The sequence below is a fragment of the Polyergus mexicanus genome, unplaced genomic scaffold, assembly GCF_030449975.1.
Source record: "Polyergus mexicanus isolate NDT 795.1 unplaced genomic scaffold, iyPolMexi1.0 SCAF_11, whole genome shotgun sequence".
Classification (NCBI taxonomy): Eukaryota; Metazoa; Arthropoda; class Insecta; order Hymenoptera; family Formicidae; genus Polyergus; species Polyergus mexicanus.
Genome location: NW_027223331.1, coordinates 2,220,453 through 2,247,023, shown reverse-complemented (window position 1 = coordinate 2,247,023; position 26,571 = coordinate 2,220,453). Strand labels below are relative to the sequence as shown.

Below are 26,571 nucleotides of genomic sequence, written 5' to 3'. Positions count from 1 at the left end.
ATATATTTTCTTCGAACATATTTTAGTTGAAAAAAATAATTTATAGACGATGCAATTTGTTATTAATGTTTATGTTTAATATTCTAATATAAAAAAATATCGCGCATACGTCATATATCCTCAAATGTTAAAAAATGATTTTAGCAATAAAGTTTATCGTATAAAATAATTATATTTAATAATAACCCGCAAAATATTTAGGAATGCGTTATGTATACGATGGAAAGAATAATAACCAGTATTATGCAATTACAAAAATATAATTTCAAGGAGATCTTAAATTATCGGGTGAAATATATAATTTTATTACTGAAGAATGATTATATCGTGATACATTTACATATGCAACGGTATAACGTGCAGCAATGTATCTAGTTTTTGACAATATTTTGCTAGACTTTATGCGAATATTCGTATATCTGTTACGGTTGTTATGAGATATATCCTCGTTTCCGCATTATTATTAAAGTAGCCATTATACCGGGTTAATATTTCACTAAGGAAGTTGAATGGCAGGTACAACAGCAAATACAGTTGTTCCATACGATGCAATAATCACGTGTCTGTTATTTTGGCCCATGCTGCCATCATTTCTAACCGTTATTGTCATAACGGTGCATACGAAACAGTTCTACGATATAAATATAAACTATTTGTTTAACAGACATTTTCTCAAAATGAGAAAATATTGAAAAAATAATATTTTAGATTACATATATGCCAAACATTCAGTTTTCTCTGTATTTGTAGAAAAGCAACTATATTTTTTAGATTACGCTCAATTAATTAAATATTTTCAAAATAGCTTTCATAATAAATTATCGTAGTCTCTATTATCTGGTTGCAGCTTGCAGAGAGATTCAGTGCAATGCTCTCCATCGATAGAATTAATGAATTACGGGACATAAATATTCCAGACGAATTTGTAACATTCTAAAATACGGTATCGCGTTCATCGATCCGTTATCGCGCTCGAAAATTTATTTCGCTCCATTCATGACGTGAACAAATTTTGTGGAATATTTTTCCACAACGATAAACGCTTGTTTATCTCGACAACTTTGATATGTTCAATATTGAATGACATAAATTAACTGATGTAAATCGCAATAGTTATGTGAATTTCTTCGTCAAATTGCATACGTTGCTTCCAACATGATTCAGGTTTATTCACGGATACCACAACTTTTGCTTAGCGTTGTGTTTTATATGCATAACGTAACCATGTTACATGTACGCAGGGATATATGTGCATGAAATATTCCGTCAAATATAAATTCAAAGGAATTGTAATTGTACACGCTCTTTAAATATAGAATAGCGAGGCCGTTTACACTGATAAATCAGTATAAGCGATAATCTCGGTCGAATGGTTTGTGCAAATTTGCAAATTGTTGAATGGATAATATAGGTTCGAGAGGAATGCACATGCGGCAAAAATTATCTTGTAAAACAATATCTTTATGATGAATATTTAATAATTATATATATAAATATAAACGCAAAATTATTTAAATCACACATTAAATTTGTACAATACAAATTTGCTCTAACAGAGTGGTTTTCAATTGCTGAATTTCCTCTTTTATTTATACAGCTCATATAAATAATATATAAAATTATATCATATTTAAAAGAATTTAATGATAACATTAATTTTCCTTTAATTAAGAATGTAATTATTCAATTCTCATTTGCACGTTCTTTTGTTCTCCTTCTGGTAGAAGTAGAATAAAACGTTGTAAGAAACATATGTAGAGTTAGAGTTTTGTTAATTTGGCATGTTATCTGGTCATTGTCGTCTGTTTGCCGCAGTATCGCAGCGATATCGCGCTATTCGAGTGTAGACAGAAGTAGTATACGTATATTATGTATGTACTTCTCGGTTACCAGGACGGTAAGGGTTTCGCGTCGAAGCTGTGTGCAATAATGGAGCTGAAGTAACTTCGATATTTTCGCGGTTCTTGTAGCTGACATGCACTTCCGACGCTGCCATTTAACTGTTTCTCATTGATCTCATTGAAAAATATTAAAATACAATAAAAGCGAACACGGAAAGGGGGATGATGAGAATATTGTTGATTGATCAAATCATCTCTTATCGCAAAACGATAGATATGATAGAGAAGCTATATTGATAACAAAATCAATAATCATTAATGTATTCCATATTGCTATCAATTTTATTATTATTATTTTTTGCGATCTTTCTTGTTAATTATAGTATTATTTATTAGTTTTCTCTCTCTCTCTCTCTCTCTCTCTCTCTCTCTCTCTCTCTTTCTCTTATCTTTCTCTCTCTCTTTCTCTCTTATAAAGTTCAATTTATTATCGTTAACAGAAACGTATTTCTCTCGCAAGAAATAAGAAATTGAAATTTATGGCTAGTACTCGGGGATTACAAATACTAATTATATTACTGGATAATGGCTATACACTATCATCATGAATCACATATCTCGCGATTAACTAAGGTTAATGAGCAACGCGATGCATCCAAAAAGCATTCTACAGGCATATGAATTCATCCGTTAACTAAATGCCTGTAGGTAAGAGCACGTGTTACATACAAGTTCCTGGCTACTGGTTACAGACCGAGACAAGTTTCGTCAACCCATATTAAGTTAGCCCCCCCACCAACGCCAAATTAAATCAAATACATCAAATAATTTAGTGCTAATTATGTGCTAATTAGTTGCCGTAGTCCGAATTTTGTTGCTCAAACCGTTTAGCAGGAATTTACATTCAAAGTGGGGGGTGCTAGCTTGACATTAAGCCAGCCCCCCCCATAGTGAAAAAAATATATAGAATGCTCGAATCAAAAAATAAAATACACTAGAATTTGTTGCTATTTTGTTGCTCTAAAATAACATAAAAATATTTTTAAAAAAGTATATAATTTAATTAATACCACTATATACTCAGTCTCGCCGCGCCGTACCATTCACTTGCGCGAAGTAAAAGTAAATAAAAAAATGTATCGCTCGCATGTATTTGGTACTAAAATAATCTGTGGACAATATACTGTCGAAATATATGAGAAACTGAATTTGTTGCTCGTCTTAAAGTATTAAAAATCGATACTTTGTCGCCGCGGACCTTATACGACGCGCTCTTATATTATATAAATTAAATAAAAGAATTTGTTGCTCGCATGTTTTTGGTATTAAAATAATCTGTGGACGATGTACTATCGAAATATATAAGAAACTGAATTTGTTGCTCGTCTTAAAGTATTAAAAATCGATACTTTGTCGCCGCGGACCCTATATCTCGCGCTTTCCTAATATATAAATTAACTAAAAGAATTTGTTGCTCGCATGTTTTTGGTATTAAAATAATCTGTGGACGATGTACTATCGAAATATATGAGAAACTGAATTTGTTGCTCGTCTTAAAGTATTAAAAATCGATATTTTGTCGCCGCGGACCCTATATCACGCGCTTTCCTAATATATAAATTAACTAAAAGAATTTGTTGCTCGCATGTTTTTGGTATTAAAATAATCTGTGGACGATGTACTATCGAAATATATAAGAAACTGAATTTGTTGCTCGTCTTAAAGTATTAAAAATCGATACTTTGTCGTCGCGAACCCTATACGACGCTCTCTTATATTATATAAATTAACTAAAAGAATTTGTTGCTCGCAATATTTTTGGTATTAAAATAATCTGTGGACAATATACTATCGAGATATATAAAAGTTTGAATTTGTTGCTCTTTACAGAATACATATGATTATCTTTTATCGTTCTATATCTCGAAATTTCATTTTTGTTAATTTCAAACAGTTTTGCATATATGTATATATATAAAAAGACAGCAGTGTCTTACGCCAATATGTAGTATATATGTTTCTTGAAAAGAGAAGCCTTTTCATGTCATCGTGCCGAAATGTTCGGCAGCGCTTTGTATCGTCTGAAAGTAGATAAAGGCACGTTTTGTTTTGACATCGGATCCGCGTAGCGCACGACTATCTCGCGTTCCTTCTTTTTTATAGATTCTTATATATTTCGATAGTACATCGTCCACAGATTATTTTAGTACCCAAAACATGCGAGCAACAAATTCTTTTAGTTAATTTATATAATATAAGAGCGCGTCGTATAGGGTCCGCGGCGACAAAGTATCGATTTTTAATACTTTAAGACGAGCAACAAATTCAGTTTCTTATATATTTCGATAGTACATCGTCCACAGATTATTTTAGTACCAAATACATGCGAGCGATACATTTTTTTATTTACTTTTACTTCGCGCAAGTGAATGGTACGGCGCGGCGAGACTGAGTATATATTGGTATTAATTAAATAATATACTTTTTTAAAAATATTTTTTAGTTATTTTAGAGCAACAAAATAGCAACAAATAATACGTCTCGATAATCGCGCTTGTGTGAAGAGCGTTACGGAAAATTTAGGCTGGACGGATAGGTGGGGGGAGGGGAGGGGAATGTCGTCGAATATCTCTTCCAAGAACAGGAGCGAGCGAGTTTTTTGCGAGAAAAAAATCGTGCGCCAAAAAACCTTCGCGATACGAACAAGGATAAGATAACGAAGCTCGAGCGATACTTTTGCAATCTCGCGATTATTTTCTGGCGAAATTATACATATAATTGAAGAAGAATCATATATTTTAAAAGAATATTAAAGTATATTGAAATACGAAACGTGTGAAAAACGCGACGCGAAGCTTCACGAATTGTAAAATTTCTCATTTAGCTGTTGGTACTCGTGGTTTCTCGCGGCATTTCAGAGACATCGATTAACATTGACATGTCACCCTTAATTGGATTTCAGTAACATCCATAGTTTTAAAACTAACCAATCACCAATCAAGAATCGAATGACCGTGATTGGTCAATTTTACAACCATGAATATTATTAAACCTGACGTGTAAAATTAGTCAACTAACTGTCGACTAACCGAACACATTTTTTTTTTCTCTTAAATAAGAATATTTTATTAGGAATGTTCATATGTGGTGTGTGAGCTGCTTTTCAGATATATTCCTCCTTGAATCTTACACATTCTATTCAACGATTATTCTCGTTGTATTATCGTTTCGCCATGAAAATTGATCGAGATTTTGAGTAATATAAGCTCTCTCTCTCTCTTTCTCTCGAGCCGCGCTTCTTTGTTTATATCTGAATGTTTACGTCCAACTTTTTTGAACGCTTCTGTACCGAGACGTTCGGCGACGCGGTCCTCCCCTCTCCTCGCCTACCCGTCCAGCCTAAATTTTCCGTAATCGTGTCAGTCTCTTCACACAAGCGCGAGTCTCAAGACGAATTACGGTCGCGCTCCGTGTTTCTCGCGTCTTTTTATCCGTCGAAAGTGAGATCCGCGTACGAACGAGTGTCGAGGGAGTCTTGTATCGAATAACAGGCGATTATCCGAGTGTAATATATTAACCCGTGTAATCGTGATTAAGGCATCTTTCGATATATATATACTCGCAAACGACAAGATTTTTCCCACGCATCTTTTATCTATCGAAAATGAATTTCGCATCCGAACGAATATTCGAAATATCCGAATCGAGAGTAATTTGTAGTTTTGATATATCGACTTTATAATATGATACAACGATCGATGAATACATTATTTAACATATTTTTAGGCGCTGAAATAATTTACTCGCTATCGTATATAATAATATTGCGTTGAAAATATAAGCGCGTCGCGTTCGACACGTTTCTGCTTTAATATTCTTTAATATTGTTTTAAAATGTAATCCTTTTTTCAGAGTTATATTCACAATTTCATAAATCGAGATCGCAAATGAGCGTCGCTCGAGCTAGTTTGATTTATCTCGCGCAGGATTTTTCGCGTACGGTTTATTTCTCGGAAGAGACGCGCTCGCTCCTTTTCCTGGAACGGATATTCGACGACGCGTTCCCCCCTCCCCATCTACTACTACTCAACCTGCCTAAATTTTCCGTAACCGTTACAGTAACCGTCGTATTGCATTAGCTGCGAGATTGAAATATTCTTTCCGTATTTCTCGCGTTTTTTTATCCATCACAAGTTTATCCCGTGTATAAAGTGGATGTCGTGAGTATCGGGAATGTCGATTAGAATCACGGAAAATCGTCTCCGTCCATTTATTAATACGCGATTATATGTTCTTTCATGTTTATAATCGGCATGGAAATAATTTTACCGCGTCATTGCATATGGCGGATTTTGGACTACGAGTGAAATAGTGATTATGAGAATAGTCATTATGCATGAGTGGACAAATTGATAGACTGTCTCGTCTCAATTTGAAGCGAAGGGAGCAACCGGAAACGGAAGGGATCTCGCGATGACCAGATGCAGAAAGAAGTGAGACATGCAAGGGCGGTGCATCGGTCGGTCAGTAGAATTTATTATTAAACATTTAAAATTGTCAATATAATTTTTAGTTTATGGAAACAATAGTATTGAAAAATCGGGGTTTTTTTTTTTTTTTTTATTAATGATTTATAGCTCATGTATAAATATTTAGAATTATAACTGACCATATTATCTTTGCCTTGATTATTTCTATTATTCGTCATTGATGATTACTGATGATTTCATAATTATAATCGTTGAGCGCATTAATTTTACTATTTTATTAGCATTCGAACTCGATCATTAATACGATTACATTTTATTTAACTCTGATCACTCTGTAATCTTAACATCCTTAACGCGTCATTTTTAGAGAATGAAAATTATCAAACATGTGCATTAACGAAATTAATAATATGCATGTCAATTTATTTTTTAATTTATGGAAATGATGATATTGAAAAATCGAGTTGTTTTTTGATTAATTATTTATAATCTGATAATCATATAAATATTTAGAATTAAAACTGACCATATTATCTTTGCCTTGATTATTTCTATTATTCATCATTGATGATTATTAATGATTTCATAATTATAATCGTTGAGCGCATTAATTTTACTATTTTATTAGCATTCGAACTCGATCATTAATACGATTACATTTTATTTAACTCTGATCACTCTGTAATCTTAACATCCTTAACGCGTCATTTTTAGAGAATGAAAATTATCAAACATGTGCATTAACAAAATTAATCATATAAATATTTAGAATTAAAACTGACCATATTATTTTTGCCTTGATTATTTCTATTATTCATCATTGATGATTATTAATGATTTCATAATTATAATCGTTGAGCGCATTAATTTTACTATTTTATTAGCATTCGAAATCATCATTAATACGATTACATTTTATTTAACTCTGATCACTCTGTAATCTTAACATATATCTTTAACGCGTCATTCTTAAAAAAGCAAGAGGAGCAACAAATTCAGTTTCTTATATATTTCGATAGTATATTGTCCACAGATTATTTTAATACCAAAAACATGCGAGCAACAAATTTTTTTAGTTAATTTATATAATATAAGAGCGCGTCGTATAGGGTCCGCGGCGACAAAGTATCGATTGTTAATACTTTAAGACGAGCAACAAATTCAGTTTCTCATGTATTTCGACAGTATATTGTCCACAGATTATTTTAGTACCAAATACATGCGAGCGATACATTTTTTTATTTACTTTTACTTCGCGCAAGTGAATGGTACGGCGCGGCGAGACTGAGTATATAGTGGTATTAATTAAATAATATACTTTTTTTTAAATATTTTTATGTTATTTTAGAGCAACAAAATAGCAACAAATTCTAGTGTATTTTATTTTTTGATTCGAGCTTTATATATATTTTTTTCACTATGGGGGGGGGGGCTGGCTTAATGTCAAGCTAGCACCCCCCACTTTGAATGTAAATTCCTGCTAAACGGTTTGAGCAACAAAATTCGGACTACGGCAACTAATTAGCACATAATTAGCACTAAATTATTTGATGTATTTGATTTAATTTGGCGTTGGTGGAGGGGCTAACTTAATATGGGTGTTTCGTCAGTATGTAAGTAGTCGAAGTTATTAAGGAAGAACGAGAGAGAGAGAGAGAGAGAGAGAGAAATAAATTTTAATCTTCCGCACTTGGCATACAGTTCTAGCATCAGAACTACAACACTTTTTTACATTAATAATAGGATTTTTTACGGCATTTAAACCAGTTGGCATATTTTAAATCTTATTTGGATTTTCCAAATAATTTGTACTTATCACATATCAATTATGTTTCCACAACGAAATATATTAATAATAATCTAAATCATTATGTCTTATACAATGTATTAAAAAATAATAGTCTTTTGAAACGAATAAAGAATCTTTTCGTTGTGTTTGTGGAATTTGTAATATCTTTTTTTCACATTGAAAGTTAAATACGATAACATAGTAAAAACTATCGTGAAAATGATACTTTGCATTTTTGATCACGGTCAAAAGCATCAGAGAAGATGAATCGTGTATCAAAGCGACACGTTCGATACACAGCTCATTCACGAGGTAACTCACTTCTGCAGCTACCGCCCATTAGTCACCGTGTCGTTCGTTCAGTCGAATCAAGTTTTATTGCACGGGAACAAATACACGCTTGCTCGTCGGCGAAAAGCTGTGTCCAAATGGCGCATGACGAATTTTGATCTCTGCTTTGTATGCCGAATTCGTTTCGCTTACTGTTACGGTCTTTAAAATGCTCAGTCCTGTTGAGTCAAATTGAAAATTAAAACTTGATTAATTTGATATCTCTCTCGCGAATCGCTATTCGCTTCGTTCTACGAACCATGAGATATTTACCGCGGTCGCGACATCACCTAATTAAATTATCATTAATTTTCATTAAAATATCAAAGAAAGAGCTACGGATGCTTAAGATCGTAATAAATTTTAAACGTTGTACAAACGTTTTGTCGTCTAGCCGAATGATTCAATATTGGCGATGAATGTGCTGTGTAAAAGACACGGCACAATGTAACGCGTGCGGTGATTAAAGTTAGAATTTCATGGGAAATGTTTAACGCGCGCGCTACCCGATATTACATAAGCGTCGCAAACTAACGAATAAAACGAGCTTTCAGCCCGTGAATCTATCGAAATGCCAATAGGGTGCCTCGTTGAATGATCGCCGAGCGTGTATATATCGTCACATTAACCGACCGCTCTTTGACGTGACAAAATATAATTTCAAACTGTTGATATTTAATCAAACGGCGTCGATTCAATTGCCGATCATATCTCGTTTTTCATTCCCGTCACGACTAATATTGTGCATAATCCAACGCGGGACAGATGTATTATTGTATTACATGCTACCTGAGCGTATTGTGAATTATTAATTGAGCAACGCGATGCTTTTGATCGTAACGTTAACGAAGCGCTATACGCTCTCGTAAGTAAAATGACCCCCGAGTTTGTCGTAATTACTATGGCTTGCTTCGTCAGTGCGTGCAACGTACTTTAATTATTACAGCGCCTCAAAGTGCCATGTCTCCCTTTCACCGCTATTTTTGCATATTTATATGAATTTCTATTAAGTCTATCGTGAAAATTATTCGGTTTATGCGGGGTATGGTGTACCAATTTTCTGTTATTATATTACTCCGTTCTCGTTTGTTAGATTTCTAGTAAAAACATTCATTGACAAAACTTTAGTATTTATTAATACGATATTATTATATAATTGTATGGATATAAAAAATTTCAGAAATATTATTTCAACGATGCCTTCAATTCGCGGATTTTTCAGCTGATTCGAATTTTCTTTGTTTGGCTATCGAAAGCTAATTACTTTAATTACTACAATAATCGCGGGTGGAACCTGACGCTACGTTGTTTAATTGTCGAGATTTAGTTCTCGTCCGGATTTCGATAGGAGATCACGTAGCTGGCAATTTCTGCAGCGGATTAGTATCGTGCGTCTGTCCGGTTTATCGTGATTTCGTGGAAGATACGCGATTGTTTCGGAAGTAATACTGGCTGCGCGGCTAGAACGCAACGGAAACTGTCGAGGCCAGGCTTCCATTCCCCGTAAGGCTTTGCGGAAGCAAGTTTCGACTTCCGGCAGCAATCATCGGATGTTATGTTATGCGAATCGTCAACAAACTTTCCGCCACGATAGCTGATGTTTGCTAATTGCAAACATTCATGCCTGTTTGCACTTTGGTCCGCCGCGCCGTCGCCGCCGTTTGTCGAGAAGTATTTTCGCGAGTGAAATGTTTCAGCGCATTTTGTACGTTACGCACTGAACGAGAGAGAGAGAGAGAGATTGCATTCATATAGAATTAAGTACATCAAGGACTTTACTATGGTATGCTTAATTTTATTTTGCGCCGCTGAAAACATTTAAAAAACAACATTATGCAAAAACTTTACACCTTAGCCACTTAAAAAAACTTGCTATTCAAATAGCATAAATAATTCTATCCCGTATCTCAGTTTCACACGAAAAGAATAACGTTCTGTCTAATTTATCCGAATACTATATATTTTTTCCTCGCACCTCCATAAGATACTTTCACTTCTCTATTCTCTTAAAGTATTTGATTTCTCTAAAATTTCGCCCGTCCAATTCCTTAAGACGAGGTTAAAATTTCCCTGAATTATTTTGCATATTTAGAGAGATAGCGGGTATGTACGAGGTTATCATCTTTATGCATAAGATACGCCGGAATCGATTTAATACTCACGTAAAGTGCGGGAAGTTTCGCGTAAGAATTAATATTTATATTTATAATAGTCTATGCGCAACTTACGGTATAAAAGGCTCGTTAATATATTTCGTATATCAACGAAATATATTGATCGTAGATAAACTCTCCTATAAGTAAAATGTCGCTAAACGTGGATGACTATTAGAGCAAAAGCTTTAGAGAGATAGGATATGCAAAATAAGGATAATAAAATCGTGACGGTTTACAACATCTTTTACGGAGTGAGCTTCTTCGTGGAAGTATACGCAGTCGGGAAAGTGTTAAAAATGGATTTACCGTGGCGGGTCCAAGTTATACATCACTATGTAAATTGGATTCAACCGGTTCCATTTGAACCGATAGGACCATTATTTCTCGTTATAGAAGTTAAAATTTGTTAGACCCCTCATGAATGTGAGAACAGACCGGAATGAATGACTCGCAATCGCCGACCGCGAGGGTCCGCGTAAAGTTTCTATCGTAAAAGAAGCTCGACGCGAAAAGTTTCCTCGCTTCTACGTCCTTGCACTGTTCCTCCTTACCGAACCAGTCGAACGAGGAGTCGATAATGATGTTTAAAGCTTTTTGAATGCTTCGCCCTAACGAGCGGTTTCTGTTTCCTTTCGGGCATTCTGCGGAAATCTTTAAACTCGTCTACGTTCTTTATCACGCTCGAAACTTAAAAGAAACTCAAAATATCGCGAAGGGTCGGTCATCTTGGCGCACGAGAATTTATTTTCTCTTACGAAAACTTGATGAGGGAAAAACTTTTTGAAAGGAACACGACGGAAGTTTCCTCAGAAGTGCTTTAAGCGTCTTGGAAGAGTTATTTATGGATTAAATATTACAAAAGTGTTCCCCATTAAATTTGTTACACAATCTATCCTTTATGAAAAATTAAGCAAGAGATAAACCATAATTTTTTCAAATTTAAAAAAAAATATAACTCTTTCCCTTCCTCTTTTTCTTACATTTTTTATTTACTCATAAATATTATTAATAATTTAATTGTGAAATAATTGTAATCTTACCTTTTTAACTAATTTTTTCTTAATTCCAAAAAAAAAAAAAAAAAAAAATTTTAAAATATTACCACATAATAATATATAATTATAAATTTCTTTAAAAATAAATATTTTTAGAAAGAAATTAAAAGAAAAGAGAGAGATATTGTCTAAAAATAATGAGTATGAATGAGATGTTTTCTATTTTCTAATATCATTCGTTAACGATTTTGCGCGGTAAATTATTGCTGCATTTGTAGAAGTTCCATCGCGCTTTACGATCGAATTTCTATTCTCTCGCTTTCGTTCAATATGCAACGAATTGCGCAACGACGAAAGACATCCCGTCGCGCGTTTACAATGGTTTTATCGTTGCGTAACTGGCGACGCATTTTGCACTTTGCAACGCGACGCCAATGCAGCTTCGTTCGGCTGTGACGGGAAAATTTATTATCGCTGGCAGGGCAGCGGGTAACGACGATCGTCAGGATGTGTTTTATTGTCAGCGTCGACCTCCCCGAAGAAATTGGAGCCGCGAATAAAAGAGGCAGCTGCTACTGTGATGAAAGGCGGCAAAGTGAGTTCGTAGTAAACCGCGCTCTATCCCTCCACTGTCCTCGCGCCGTCTTCACAAAATCTGTAATTCAATCAAGCCTGCTTCGCCTTCTTCCTAAACCGAAGCCTGTGAGTAACTGTGCCGCAGTTTTCCGCGTACGCGTCAAGACCGGACATTTTTTAGTTTTAATAACGAAAAAGAGGTTCTCTCGTAAAAATTATTATGACATTCGATGGATGCGTGGCCCGATACGCGTTTCTCCTAAAACGCGTATGACCGAGGCGTTAAAAAAGAAATCTTATTTTCACAAAGTAGAGCGTGAAAATCGAGAGAGAATATAAATTATAATATTCGATAAATTTTCGTGTAATAAACATGATATTTAAATCATATAATTTACGTAAGTTTGGCGGACTCAGTGTCGAAGAAAGCACAAATGGAGGCGTTTAAATTCGTAGCAATCATAAGGCAACGCTGATGGGGGAGAGAGGGATATGTGCCATTGAAAATTAGTTGCTTTGATCGCGCCAATCGTACCAATCATAATGCATAAAGGACATTTCTATCATCTCGACATCTCGATATAATTTCATTAAGCAGGTTAATGAGCTAGTTTGAAATTTCCATTATATTTTCATTATCAACTTTCTATCGAGCTCTCTGTAAGTTTGAAGTAACATTAGCATACATTTGGTCTCGCACATCTTAACTGGAACAATCGTACCGTTACTGCGTCATTGTGCTAATTTAATAGAAAGTAGTGCTATCTAAAAAGAATGTATAATGTTCCGTGTAAGTTATGAGTCGATTCCAGAGAGATTGAAGATTATATTTCAACATTAATTGATCTAATTGACAATTTATTTCATAAACATGTGTTATATATAATCATTAACATATAATAATATAATATTTGATAATAAGATATATAATAATAATATTTAATATTCTATTTGGCAAACTTAAAATAAAAAAAAAACGAGAATGGAATTTAAAACAATTTTTGCATACAATTTAATTTTTATATAATATCATTATCGGAGGAAATTGTATAATACAATACTATGATTATTATGGATGAAAATTGTTTTAAACGAGCAGTGATTTCATTTTAATGTTTATGACTATTGAAAAATATATCTTTCTAAAAAATATAAAAAAAATATTGAAAATTTATTAAAAATAGCAAGAGAATTGTTGAAAAATTGTAATTGAGGCTCCAGATCTATTATGAAAAAAATCTATTACATAACATTTAACCTCCATGATATAGAATTCTAATATTTTTATTCGTAGCCTATTTTATACTATAGGATTTAATTTATTCTTGTAACTCACACACACACACACACACACACACACACACACACACACACACACACACACACACACACACACACACACACACACACACACACACACACACACACAATCGATTAATATCCTAGATCAAAAATAATGCTTAATTCATCCTTTTGTATTGGGATTTAAGAATTTCTCAATTATTATTTAATAATTCTTTTTTGCCAAAAATATAATACATCTTACTTGCGTTGAGTGATGAATAATAACAGTTATAAATAAATAGTTATGAATGCGCCACTTTTCAACTTTGATTATTTATGTAATAGCCGTGTGCGATAATCTATTTTTACATACATCACATTAGAAACTCAGTTCTACGATACATGTACACCTACGCTCACATCGTTAGTTACATTCGCATACACGTACCTATGTAAACGCAAAATTCTATAGAAAATTACATTGACATGATTTCTCTGCGTATTCTATCTATATATAATGTTTACATGGATCTTTCCTCCCGTATTTGATAAATAACATTACACATATTAACATGAGGTAAATGCGTGTACGATACAACTGTAATTCTATAATAACCATAATTTTGTTGTATTTTCCATGCTTCATTTTACGCATTATTATACATTATGCTTGGCTTACATAGGTTGTGGATAAGAAGATACAATCTATAGAAAGTTTACAGATTACTGCTGTTAAATAGATGTATTTGATACTTTTTTTTTCAAAGCGCGCGTCCACAAGAGTGACGAGAGGGACACGCGGATTGGAAATAAAATATTAATAATCGGTTTTACGAGCTGTCGGCCGATAGTTATCGCCCTTTCCTATCACGTCGAGCTGCGCTTTATTTTTTTCACGTCCGTGGCGTCAAATAAACGACAATATGACGCATCGACGTCGAGGGTAATTCATTTTTCGGACACGCGGTTACAGCATGCCGTGCGTCGGCGTGGATTCCACTATGGAAATTTCGAACGTGTGTGACTCTCAATCGAATCGAAATTAATTAGCGATAAATTTGTCGAATCACGGATTGTGCACGCTATCTAGCGATATAGTGAGCTTTCATTTAAATTTGCCTATCTTTGCTTTAATATTTGCGCGTTGACATAAAAACAAGTTTCTAAAAAATAGCATTACGACGAAGTGTCAGAAAATGTAATTATATGCAATTCTCGCCTTCAATGTTTATTTTCAATAACGAAATCTCGAATAACAACAATTTACCATTTCTATCTTTACGATACGCGTTGTTAAACATGTCAAAAATCTCACGTTTAAATTATATGTTCTATACTCAGTAATTTGAAATCAAACTTTGTGGAAATCGTTTTCATCACTTTCAAGAAAGAATTTTTATTTCTAATTCGCGCAATAAAAATAATTTTTTTACTATATTCGAGAATATATCTATAATGCTTTCGCTTATTATGAACTGTTTTATAAATTGTGATCTGCGAAAGAGATTCCTCTCATTGAATTATTTTAGATTTTCACGAATATTTATATTGTTCTAATGATAATTTTGACTCGACCAACATATCATAAATTAAAATAATTGATGGATTGAACGAAATATTGGTTCTTTCTTTAAATGTACAAGATTATAGCAGAGAATTTATAAAAGAGATATAATTCGATAAATAAATAAAGCTTCGGTAAATAAGAAGCTAATAAATAAATAAGCTAGTTTGAACGAGCCATTGACTGACAGGAAAATCGAACATTACATTAAGAGAGTTGTGTTGTTTGCTGCCAATCAGAAGTCGATTAATAATTAAACGCGAATTTGCCAACTGTACGGAGAGTTTAGAATTGATAAATAATTTATCGCTTCCTTCTTTTTCTGGCTGTCGTTCTGACTTTCTCTCATTCGCATTCATTCGCGAACATATGTATCTCACACATTAAAATTCCTTTGTATTCATTATGCGACACACGGGAGAACCTGAAGCATTAAAAATACAATATGTAACATGTGTAAAATGTCTACTGTTTTAACGAACTAATTAAGATAATTAAATGAGAGACACTGATACGTGATTATAAAAGAATTTGTGAATTTTTTCTCAGATTTATTTATTTACAAATAAAGATAAGGTAAATTATTATTAAATCAATGAGAGAAATAGTTGAATTTATATAAAATTAATATATTGGCTGTAATAAATCAAGACTTTATCGAAGGACGATATTTATTACAATCGTTTAACTTGCAACGCAAGAGAGAGACTGAGCTTTCGACTAATATTTATTTAGTATATGCAAAGTATAAATTGCTGCTGCAATATCGTGTTTGCTATTCAAATAAAATTCAGATTGCATCCGCGCGTCATGTATGCAATAATCTTTTCTTCGGGAGATGATCTCACATGCAGCATCTGTACGCATTTATCGATCGATTCGCTGCCAATCGCGTCTCGCAGTTCCGTATTTCCTTTTAAGTTTACCATGTCATTTTCGTTTCTGCCGTATTCCGTGGAACGTCGTGCCTTTGAAAAGAAATCGGAATTCTCTATGAATTCGATATCAGAGTTACGCGCAAGATATCATGTAAAACTATACTGGTAGAGGAATAATCACGAGGATACTATCCCCCTCCCCCCGAAACTTTCCAAGGACTTGACCGTGACACGACGAGAACGCGAGGGAATTGGATCCCCCGCGATAACAGCTGGCACAGCAAATGCGTGCGTGCGTGTCGGTACGCGCGTCCGTGTGCGTACATGCGTACGTGTTAACGCGTTTAAATGCATATTGTTATCTACAATCAATGAACGAATGAGTGCACTTGAATCTTCGATATCAAAGTGTCGAAATTTGCACAATTTAATTTAAGTATGCGAGGCGCGCAAATTTCGTTTTGCGAGCAAAAAAAAAAATAGCAAATACCATTCTCCGCAAACGATAAATTATTGCGTCTACGCCAACCCTTTGTAAAATACATACTGATTGCGCGCTGAAATGCAAAGAATGCGAAACCTTCTATTGCAACGCGATACAAATCGGCCAATCGAAATTACGATATGATTCTGCGGATTTTTTAATTTCTAAACATTGAATGTATTAAAAGTAAAGATATATTTTGTCAAAATATCAGGGCCTTCTCATTCGTGAAACGAAGATTGTTATCGGACAAACCCACGGAATTTATTTTTTCAAGTTAATCGGTTCTGCTGACCGAAAGCGAACTCGATTCCTCGGCCGGTCTCGCTGCGAGAAGCTACTTATGACAGTTAACGGCACGTCGCGTTCCGCTTCGCACGTGGCGAATTACACATTCGACATACGCGTCACGCGAGACGGTTACCCGTAATTCGTATTTCGAGCAAAGTATTAACGAAACTTAACTACTGATTTATCGTCTCGTCTCCGCCGATTCTCCTGGCATTCGATCTGAAAATTCCGTCCGAGAATCCGATGATGCAAACACGACGTGTCGTTGGGAACGTGACCCTCGGCTTTGGATCGTCGACCCTGAAATTTCTAAACTTTCGGTCCCGCAGCGTCTTTTCGATCGTGACTGCGAGGTAAAACGCGTTCCGGATAAGATTTCGAACGAAAAGGGGATCGGAATACAGAAGGAGCACGGTGTCACGGTCGATTTGCTGAATTTTACAGTGTTTTCGCGATCGCGGCGCGATTCCAGATATGGGAAATACATATAATTTCCGCCAATGTACACGAGCGTCACGTTGGAAACGTGAATTCTCTCAAGAGACGTTCGGGCTTTGAATTTTTACATTCGTTCCGGCGAGGAGGAACGAGTGCGACGTTCGTTGAAGATTTCCCTGCGAACAATTGCAAATATTTTACACAGATGGAGGATAGAAAGCTCGTTTGTATGGTTGCTATAAAAAATTTGTGGTTTGCCCGTAGAGAGATCAGAATTGGCATTAATAATTTCGAAAGCGCCGCAACGAGACGAGAGACCGTACGATCTCCCTTCACTCTTTTCCCGCCTGTGTCTCACACTCGCTCGCGATGCGAAATATGAAAACTGCAGCATTGTCGAGACTATTGCGAGTGCCGTGGCTCCTTGTCGAATGTCGCGAATGATAATGCGCGAGAGAAGAGCATGGGAGAATCTCGGGAGATTAAGTACTGGAAGAAGAACTTCGTACGCTCCGAGAGCACTTTAGATGAAGATTAATTAATTTCCACGCTTATGTATGCTTTTGTATTTTTTTTTTTCCTAGACTGTAGAGATTATTTCGTATTTTATCTCGGTGATAAATTTTTATATACTTTAAATGAAAGGAATATATTTTTAAAATATAATTTTATTTTATTTTACTTTATTTTTTGACAAAAATGTGCGTGTGATCGAAAAAAAAAATATTCCATTTTTTTTTAAAAACAAGAAATGAATGAGGTAATAAAATGTACAAAAACGAGTGATATTGAAACTTTATACAACGAATGACTAATGACGGCTGTCGATAGTTAATCGAATAATTGATGCACGACGGATTTGTATATCGGGTTGACGATAACACGAAGCTTTTCCGTAACTAAACTGTACAGTTTCGGTCGATGTTGGAGTTTTTATCGGTCTTGCGAATCCAAGACCGCGGAGTGGATGGCTACGACTTGGCCCTATTATCCTCGCACTCGTAAAAGCGTGAAATCCTTCCGGGTAATGTCACATTGCGGTTGCCAAAGTCACATGATCGCGGCTCCGTCAGCTTGTTGAAGTTTCGAAACATTGAACTTAGTTGTTGTTTGTTCATAGACGGGCGAGTGAATCTATGCGATTCTTCGTATCGAATGACGCATCGCTTCGATCGTTTTTTCCACGCCAATAAGACATTTTCGAAGAAACTTTCATTGAGTTCCAACGATAGTATAGAAATAATTTTTTAATGTTTATTTAGCTCGGATGATTTAACATGAAAAATTATATTAAGACATTGCGATATAATATACAGTTGGAAAATTCGTTTTCTTGTTAAAAATATGCCGGTTAAAATTTTTGCGTTAAATATTTAACATTTATGTATTAATTTAATACATATTGCTGTTATTTAACATTTATATTAAATTTAATACAAATTTTTCAACTGTGTGCGAATGCAACGTGTGTAAACTACTTAATTTGTCTGAAAGAGAGAGAGAGAGAGAGAGAGAGAGAGAGAGAGAGAGAGAGAGAGAGAGAGAGAGGAGGGAATCTTAATTTAAATTATTTAGTATTTAGTACAAAAACAACTCAATGTTTAAATTGGCTAACGAGATTGATTGTTAATTGACCGTTGGTAAATATAGCACCTTCGAGATATCTTATTTAAAGAATTCGAGTAAAAGTATCGGAGCACAAAGTTTCTGGAACGCATTGATTCCTTGCGCTCTAGCTTCTCTCCGTAATCAGCATTCTAATAAACCCGGCACGGAAACGATTCTTCTGTAAGGCGTATCACGTTCTCGTTCGTAGATCGCAGTTGCCATTTATCGCGGCGTGAGATTGCGGCGAAAACGGCGCGAGTTAACGATAACGACGTGTTTCGACCTCGTCAAAGAACGAGGACGCCGTCGTAGAATAGCTCAGCGGGAATCTTTCTCGCCGGAGACGAGGATGGTAACCCCGTCAAGGAACTATCGCCCTATCGCCGTCCGTCGATGAAGGTTACCTCTTATCGGCAGAACGCGCGGTCTTAATAGACTCCGGGAAATTTTATCTGACGTGGCGATTTTAATGCATCCATCGAGAACATGCCAACGTCTACTGCTTGTCCTACTTAAGTAGATGGAAGATTCAAGATTTTACGCCCGGCTAATGCATCTTTAATCCTGCGATCGATCATTGAATTCACGCTTTTTATGATATAAATATTTAAGCTAAGCATAGATCATATTTTACATCGATATTTTACCTAAAACATTGACGTCACGGATAGCTAAAGTAATAACATTCACACACACGATAAATTTTTTAAATATTTAATTATCACTCTTTTTCACCTTCTTTTCAAAAGATTTGTATAATTGAAATTAAAGAGCGATAATTAAATGTTAAAATTTAAACTCTACCTTAATCGAGCCAAACTTACTAGAAACTCATGGGGTTCTCCGTCAGATTTCCTCGTTTAATTACGCGAGAAACGTCACTGTGGTAGTTATATATATAGCATATTATATAGTTGACTGTTATATAATCCGGTGACTGTTACATAATCCGTAACATAGCCATGGGTTACGAATTCTGTCAAAGCGTTTCTTCGAGGATGCAATGTCACAAGGAGAATCTGATTTACAATCACTGCTTCGAGTACCTTCAAAGTTCCTGTAAGACCAAGGCGTTCAGGACAGACAGAATGAGAATCCAATAATAGATCCTCGACACGAGTGAAGTTTGAGTGTCTGGAATCTCGTTGATGGTATACGAACTTCCGCAGGATCCCTCGTCGATGGTCGAGAAAGGGAGAAGGTTCTCGACCTCTCTTTTAGTGTTTCATCGATACGAGAGGCTAGCTCGTTTAAATCTATGTGACCGATAAAGTATTTACAGTCTCATCTTCGCGAACAGTTGAAGTTGAAAAGTTGAAATCCGTTTTCACCCAAACTATGCAGTATCCTAACGATTTCCCGAATTGATTTCTTTCGTTTGCTTAATACGCGAATAAAAAGTTTCGAGCGAAAAACCGCGGAGAGTTTTTACTAAATTTATAAAGGGAACATTTTTAAATTTATGAATATAAATTTACTGAATTTAGTATCGGATTTTATATTCTTTGTGATTTTTGTGATTTTTATTAATTCATAATTTATCATCCAACTAAATTTCACTCAAGTTGTTCAAACTCTACTCCTAATAATTGTTTGTGCCAAAGCAAGTATTTCTCGAAGCTAATAGATAAATAATTTATCTCTGTCTGGGAGTATTTCGATAGCAATCTGTCACGTTGTTTCAGAACATTATCTGGCAAATTTCTGCGAGAGTTAGCCAAATTTGATGGGCGAAGTTTCACCATTATATATCTCTCGTTTCAGCCATTGCGAGAATATCTCGTGCGATAGACTCTATCGTTTTCGATTCTTCGTTGAATCGAGATAATTATCGGGTAACAGTAAGACGACTCGTGTCAATAATTTCCTATCGTCTCACTGTTACAATAGCTTAGGACTCGATGATGTCAGTACTTTTATTTTGGCAATTTGAATTTCATTTACGCATGAAATTAATTATAAATAACGAGAGTGCAATTTCTTCAGGATCAATTAAATTTAAGATTATTTCGCGAATAACACGTTACGCAAATGCTTGCTGAATAATATCTATTATGCTAATCGATATTTAACTAACGGAAAACTAAATATTTATATACTAACTATTACTATGGTTTATTTTAATTCAAGATTTTATCTTTTAACAAAAATATTTTATTTGATTTAGAAATTCTGAAATACAATTTTACGAGTTTTTTTTTCTTATTTTTTTAAATATTTTCAATAATTTTTCAAAAATTAATTTATTAAAAGTTATTGTATAATGTATTGTTTAGCGAAAAAAAAATTAAAAATTTGTTTGTTGTTTGCATACCAATTCTTTTATTTTTTTGAGTTTTTGAATTTCTGTGAAATATGAATTATTTTTGTTTGGTGACGATTTTCATATGTGAAAAAAATTAAAAAATAATATAAAAATAATAACAAAAAAAAAAAAAAATCTCGTTCGTAGTGACAAACGAATTAATGATGGAATCATACACGGTCAAAAAAAGTTCGTGCGCATATTGCAATTATCGTCGATATAAAAATTCCATTGTCGGAGAAGCAATTTTTCGACATTTCGAGCAAGTAACGATACAAAAATTGTTCGCAGCGAGATATTTATAATTTTTGTAGTCCAGTTCATTATTTGTAATTTGGACTTAATCCAGAAGAGCATAAATAAAACAAAAATTATACATTTTACATGAATATGTGTGTAAAAAAATTTAATATTTGCACTTGTTTAATATAAAAAGAGGAAGAGTGTAGTGCAGTTTATAATGAAGCCTGTAGAATCTAGAGAACGTTTTTATCTTCTCTTTATATCGGAAGACTCGTCACTTATTTCCTCGTATATGTATTATTCTTATATGATAGCGCGCGATGCTATCGTTTCAACCACGACCAATCGGCTCGTTTCGACAACACTCGTTTCGACTGATCGTTATTGGTTGCCGTTATATCTCGAGATGCCTTGATGGAGAAACCCGATTGGTTTCGCCGTAATCAGTCGTGCCGCGAATCTCCGCCGACCGGGAAAATCACGACGGAGTAATGGGATTCAGCGCGCCGCTTTCTCGACCGGAACCGAGTTTCCCTTGTATCTTCTCGCTCGTATACCTCCACAGAGCTGCCGGTCTGATTGAAAATACACGAGAGCGAGTGCGGATCGTGCAATCTTACCACGATGCGGACATTAAACTTTGTCTTATCCGATTGTGCCTAGGAAAAAAAAAAAACGCGCGGATCTATACTTCTCTAAGTTCCTCCCTTATTTGAGCGAGAAACGTAATTCCGATCACGGATGGTAGGTTCTATTATCTCAATTCCGAAATGCAGTGCACACACTGAGAGATTGCACGCTGCAATACGTAAGGTTCATTACAATAAATACTTGTTGTAAGAAAAGCAGCGCGATACTTCGCGGAGATATTATACCTCCAAGCACAGGTGCGTCTACGTATCGTTACCTTACATATGTCGTATGCACACACAACGGCATAAGAGAGGAGACGACGGTTGGCCGCACAACTGCGGAATACATGTATCTTGCCGGTTCTTTTTATCTCCGGCTTCGTCCGGAAGTTCTCTCCGAAACAGCAGCTGTCTTGTCATAACCGTGGTAGTTATTGGACCGGAAATGGCGGTCGCGCTCGTCCAATTACGGTCCCCGGCAATCTTTTGGCCGGTGCCGTTAAAACCGGGGAGATTTCCCGCGGCACATAAGGCACTTACCGCACCCCGACTTTTCCGCAAAAAGGGCGACTGTCCTCCGACCTCGCCGGACGGACTCGCCGGGCGCGCTAGCCATTGTGTTTCGCGGTGTTTGTCCGATCCGACCGACGCCAGGTTTATCGATGGGAAGCTCAATGCGATGCAATCCCTTCACGGATGGGAGAATCTCTCTCGATCGAGAGAAACGCGGAGATCGCTTGGTCGAAAAAAAGTTGGCACACGGTAGTGGAAACAATATATTATATATATATATATATATATATATATATATATATATATATATATATATATATTGCCTTATCATTTATTTTTATAACATCGATTTTTCGGTGAGATTTTATTTTGCTTATCTACTGAAAGAGACAATCTGACCGCATAACGGAAATTGTCAGCGGTGCCTCCAAACATAGAATTTATGTATATATGTGTGTGGTAGATGATATAGACAATTACGATAAACGCTATCATCAAATGGTGATTATTATGCACGAAAGCAGATTTGATGTTCGTGAAAAGGAGTAAGTGGCGTGTGATGATCATCCAGATTGCAATAATTTTGTACGAAATGGTCGAGAAACGCCTGTAATTTCAGTTATTTAAATAGGAATGGAAGAAACTTTTAATATATCTGCAAATGTATTATACATTGAATTTTTGCCAAAACGAGAGATATATAGATGAAAAAAAGTCTTTGCATATCTCTTTCCTTCTTTTATATTCTAAATTTATTGAGAAATTTTTATCATTAGCAGAAATTAGACACACATCCTACTATTTACTCTTTATTCGAATAGATGTCTACAACTAAATGCTCAAAGCACGTGGAAAACGGTACATAAGTGACCATCTAGATCGAGCGTTTCAATATTGCACGATTCTAATTGGTTCGTTCGTTTGCAGGGGATCCGGAGCAAGGAACAGCTTTCGCTTAATCGGTCCCATTTTCAGATGCTTATCCTCCGGCAAGCGATATCCGTTTTCTCTTATCCGCTCCGGAGTTGAGGACGAGTTTATTCTTAATCCGCCGTCTGGTAGATACCGAGGGATTATTTCCGCGAGAACGAAAAGGGTCGGCGAACGATATCCTTAGAAATCCATATTTCTTAAAATTTACCCGCACGTCTGCGGCGACGCCCGGCAAAAAACGCGTAATTACCGTAAATAGAAGTACAAGTCGGGAAATTGGCGTCAATTAGCCGCCGAGACAGAATGTGATCTAAGCGGCTGATGAGAAAAGTTTGCCACAATTTCTATAATTGCCTCGAAATTGCCGGGCTCAAAATCCTCCGGCGAGCGAGCGCGACCGACAAATCTAGCGAGAGCGAAATTTCGCTGAATTAAGTCTATATTTGCGTAGCGATGATTTAACGCTCGCCCATGACCTTATATTTTTTTCCACTTTTTTAAAGAAAATATTGCACTAGGCAATATTTTATAAGAGCAAAAACACGTAAAAAATATTAATGCTGTTTTAACTGTTTTTTTTTTATAAGAAAATAATTTTTAAATATTGTTCTCGTTGAATTTCGTTGAAAAGCTTTAGAAAGAGAGACGCAATTATATAAATAAAAGGTAACCCCTATTATTACGTGAAATAAAAATCGAAAAGTCCTTTTTAATATTCGAGATTGAGAAGGAGAATCGTAAGAGTTACGGACTAAAATGACATTTTATTTAATTTTAAACATTTTATTAATTTTTGACATTTAATTTTAAACATTTTATTTAATTTTTGACATTTTATTAATTTTAAAGATTATTTTAGAGTTTATTTTTGAAATTTAATGCAAATTCTACAGCAGAATTTGTTTCTTGTTATAAATTGCACGCATTATCTTATATATCGCCGCATATATCCGCGCTATAATTCGCACTTGTCCGCGTCTGATCGCCGATTTCGTCTTCTCCTCGCTCTCTGTTCCTTCGTTCTTAAGCACTGTCGCGAAGCTTGAACTTGATATCGCCAGAGAGATAGAGGTAACCACCGCGGTCCGCGTCTGTAAGTTACACGAAAGTAATCTAACTTTCGATAGAGGTATACCTATAAGAGGAACTTTACACACCGACCATTCCACGTAGCCAGCCACACTTCGGAGTTTACCTCACGTGGTTCGTACGTCGCGCATACTTCGCGATGCGTTGTATCGATTTCTCTTTCGCCGCCAGAGCGTCCGCAAACATGCTTGAAAGTGGGTGATTCGCGTACGCATGCGATCTTAATGGTGTGCGCGATCTGCAACGAGATGTGAACTTTCTATCAAAAATTGCTCGGCGCGATTATTGCCTCCTTTATGGCACCTTAGGCGCGATAATAACGCGAGAATGGTGTCTCGATATTACGATATCGATTACGATTCACGAGGTGATGCACATTAATCGTCAGCGACGCGTTGTTTTTTCTCTCTTCTTTTATGTTCTATATTTATACTATGTTTATGCTCGGAAATTAAAAAGTTTTTAGTGGAATCTCATGCGATGCTGTTTTAATGTCGTGAATATTAATACGCTTTTATGCGTTACTTTATTCGAGTCGCGATGTGACTTAAAGATGAATACGCGCGATGCCAAGAAAAATATAAATAACCGCGACGATGTAAATCGACGCGATGTATAATAATATCGCGAAAGATACATTTATCATTGAATTTTTCACGTGTGAGAATATCTCTTTTTCTCTATTCCGACAATACTCCCTGTACTTATCAAGATTGTTAAATGCAAGGAACAGATGCGGTTACGAGGATGCAACGCCGAGGTACTTAAACGCGCCTTAAACGGATAAATACATAAAGCCACGTGAATCACGGGAAACGTGCAACGTGCATGTTTCGTGCTGCGTTGCGGTTTCAAGTGTATGCAATCAGGGCAATTTCTCTGCCGAACGGGCTTTAGAGAGACTTTCGCCGTGAGAGCGCGGACTCTGGATCACGGCGATTGTCCCGAAAGTCGAATCCACCGTGGACGTCTGGTTGATGAGTGCCGGAAGTTTCGTTCGCTCAGGGTCGCAGTAAAACAACTTCCGTCGTAACACCTCAAAGCCCCGTCTGTCGTCAAAGGAATACACGTTTCCCGTGGAGGATCGGGACGGATAGCATGGCTCCCTAAGTAGAGTGCTTTGTGTCCCTTAGATTTACGCGCATTCCCAGTGGCTTTCTCTCTTTCCCTCTTCTGGTCGCGGACTTCAACATTGCCCGTAGTCACTTATATTATAGTTATCTTGTTTAAAGGCAAAGTTAATTTATGGCTGGCAGGGACTGTGTTCGCCGTTGAAACGTAACTCTTGAGGTTTCGAGTTTTACTGAAAATAATTGCGCGCACGCTGGAAAAGCGCGTTTCTGTCTTTTAATCATTTTTAATACGTAGTTGTAAGGGGATCTAGAGAAGATATGAACACGTAGAATACTTATCTCTTGAAAAATCCACGTCCTTTTCTTCTTTAGCGAAATACATAATGATTTAATGATTATATATGTATAAATACATAATAAAAAGTAATAAAAGGCGTTGATATATCAAGTATTAAAAATATTAATATTATAACGAATCAAGAAAAAATTGCATTTTTTATTAATTTTACGCGAATTTTATTCCAGAGAAGCTTAATTAAGTGATAAGCAATGAAATTGTTATTGAAAAAAAAAAACGTTTGATATTTAATATACTGTTACAGAGTTCTAGATTATTTGAAAAGTAATTCTCTCTTTCCAGAAGTAAAATCTTTTTTATAAAATTGTCAACAATTATTTTCTACTTTTATATATATCGTACAATTGTATATCAAATGAAAGCGCGATCAATTTTGCGATATTATATCGGATGACTTGAATTTACACGAAGCGCGCGCACTCCCTCGAAACATTGGTCGTAAAATATCGCATGTGGGCGGGAGCAAAAAAGCTTGTTTACGGAACGGCTACTTTATATTATCATCGGTGCGACAAGCCGATATGCCCCCGTTGGGAATTCGCGCGACCCAAAATACAGCGTCATCGTGAAAATTGCTTCGTCGCACAGTAATTGCGATCGCGTCCTCGTAGCATGAATATTTATATGCACCCGGAGCTCGGTTGCGCGTATTTGCCTCCGTAAAACACGAGCTCTCTTAGGATCCCTTTACAACGTTGTGT

General features: G+C 35.6%; 1 protein-coding gene across 4 annotated transcripts in view; it reads left to right on the top strand.

The window, feature by feature from the left end:
• Pgant2 (polypeptide N-acetylgalactosaminyltransferase 2) overlaps nucleotides 1-26,571 on the top strand; it is a 185,143-nt gene that overhangs the window by 43,512 nt on the left and 115,060 nt on the right. Inside the window, exon 1 of one of the 4 annotated variants that reach the window (XM_070304305.1) lies at nucleotides 5,761-6,364. The exons of the other annotated variants lie outside the window; for them this stretch is intronic. Within the exon in view, the coding sequence (XP_070160406.1) occupies nucleotides 6,323-6,364 (42 nt within the window). The 5' untranslated portion in view covers nucleotides 5,761-6,322. Of the gene's footprint in view, nucleotides 1-5,760; nucleotides 6,365-26,571 lie in introns of those variants that run through there. 4 annotated transcript variants of the gene reach the window in all.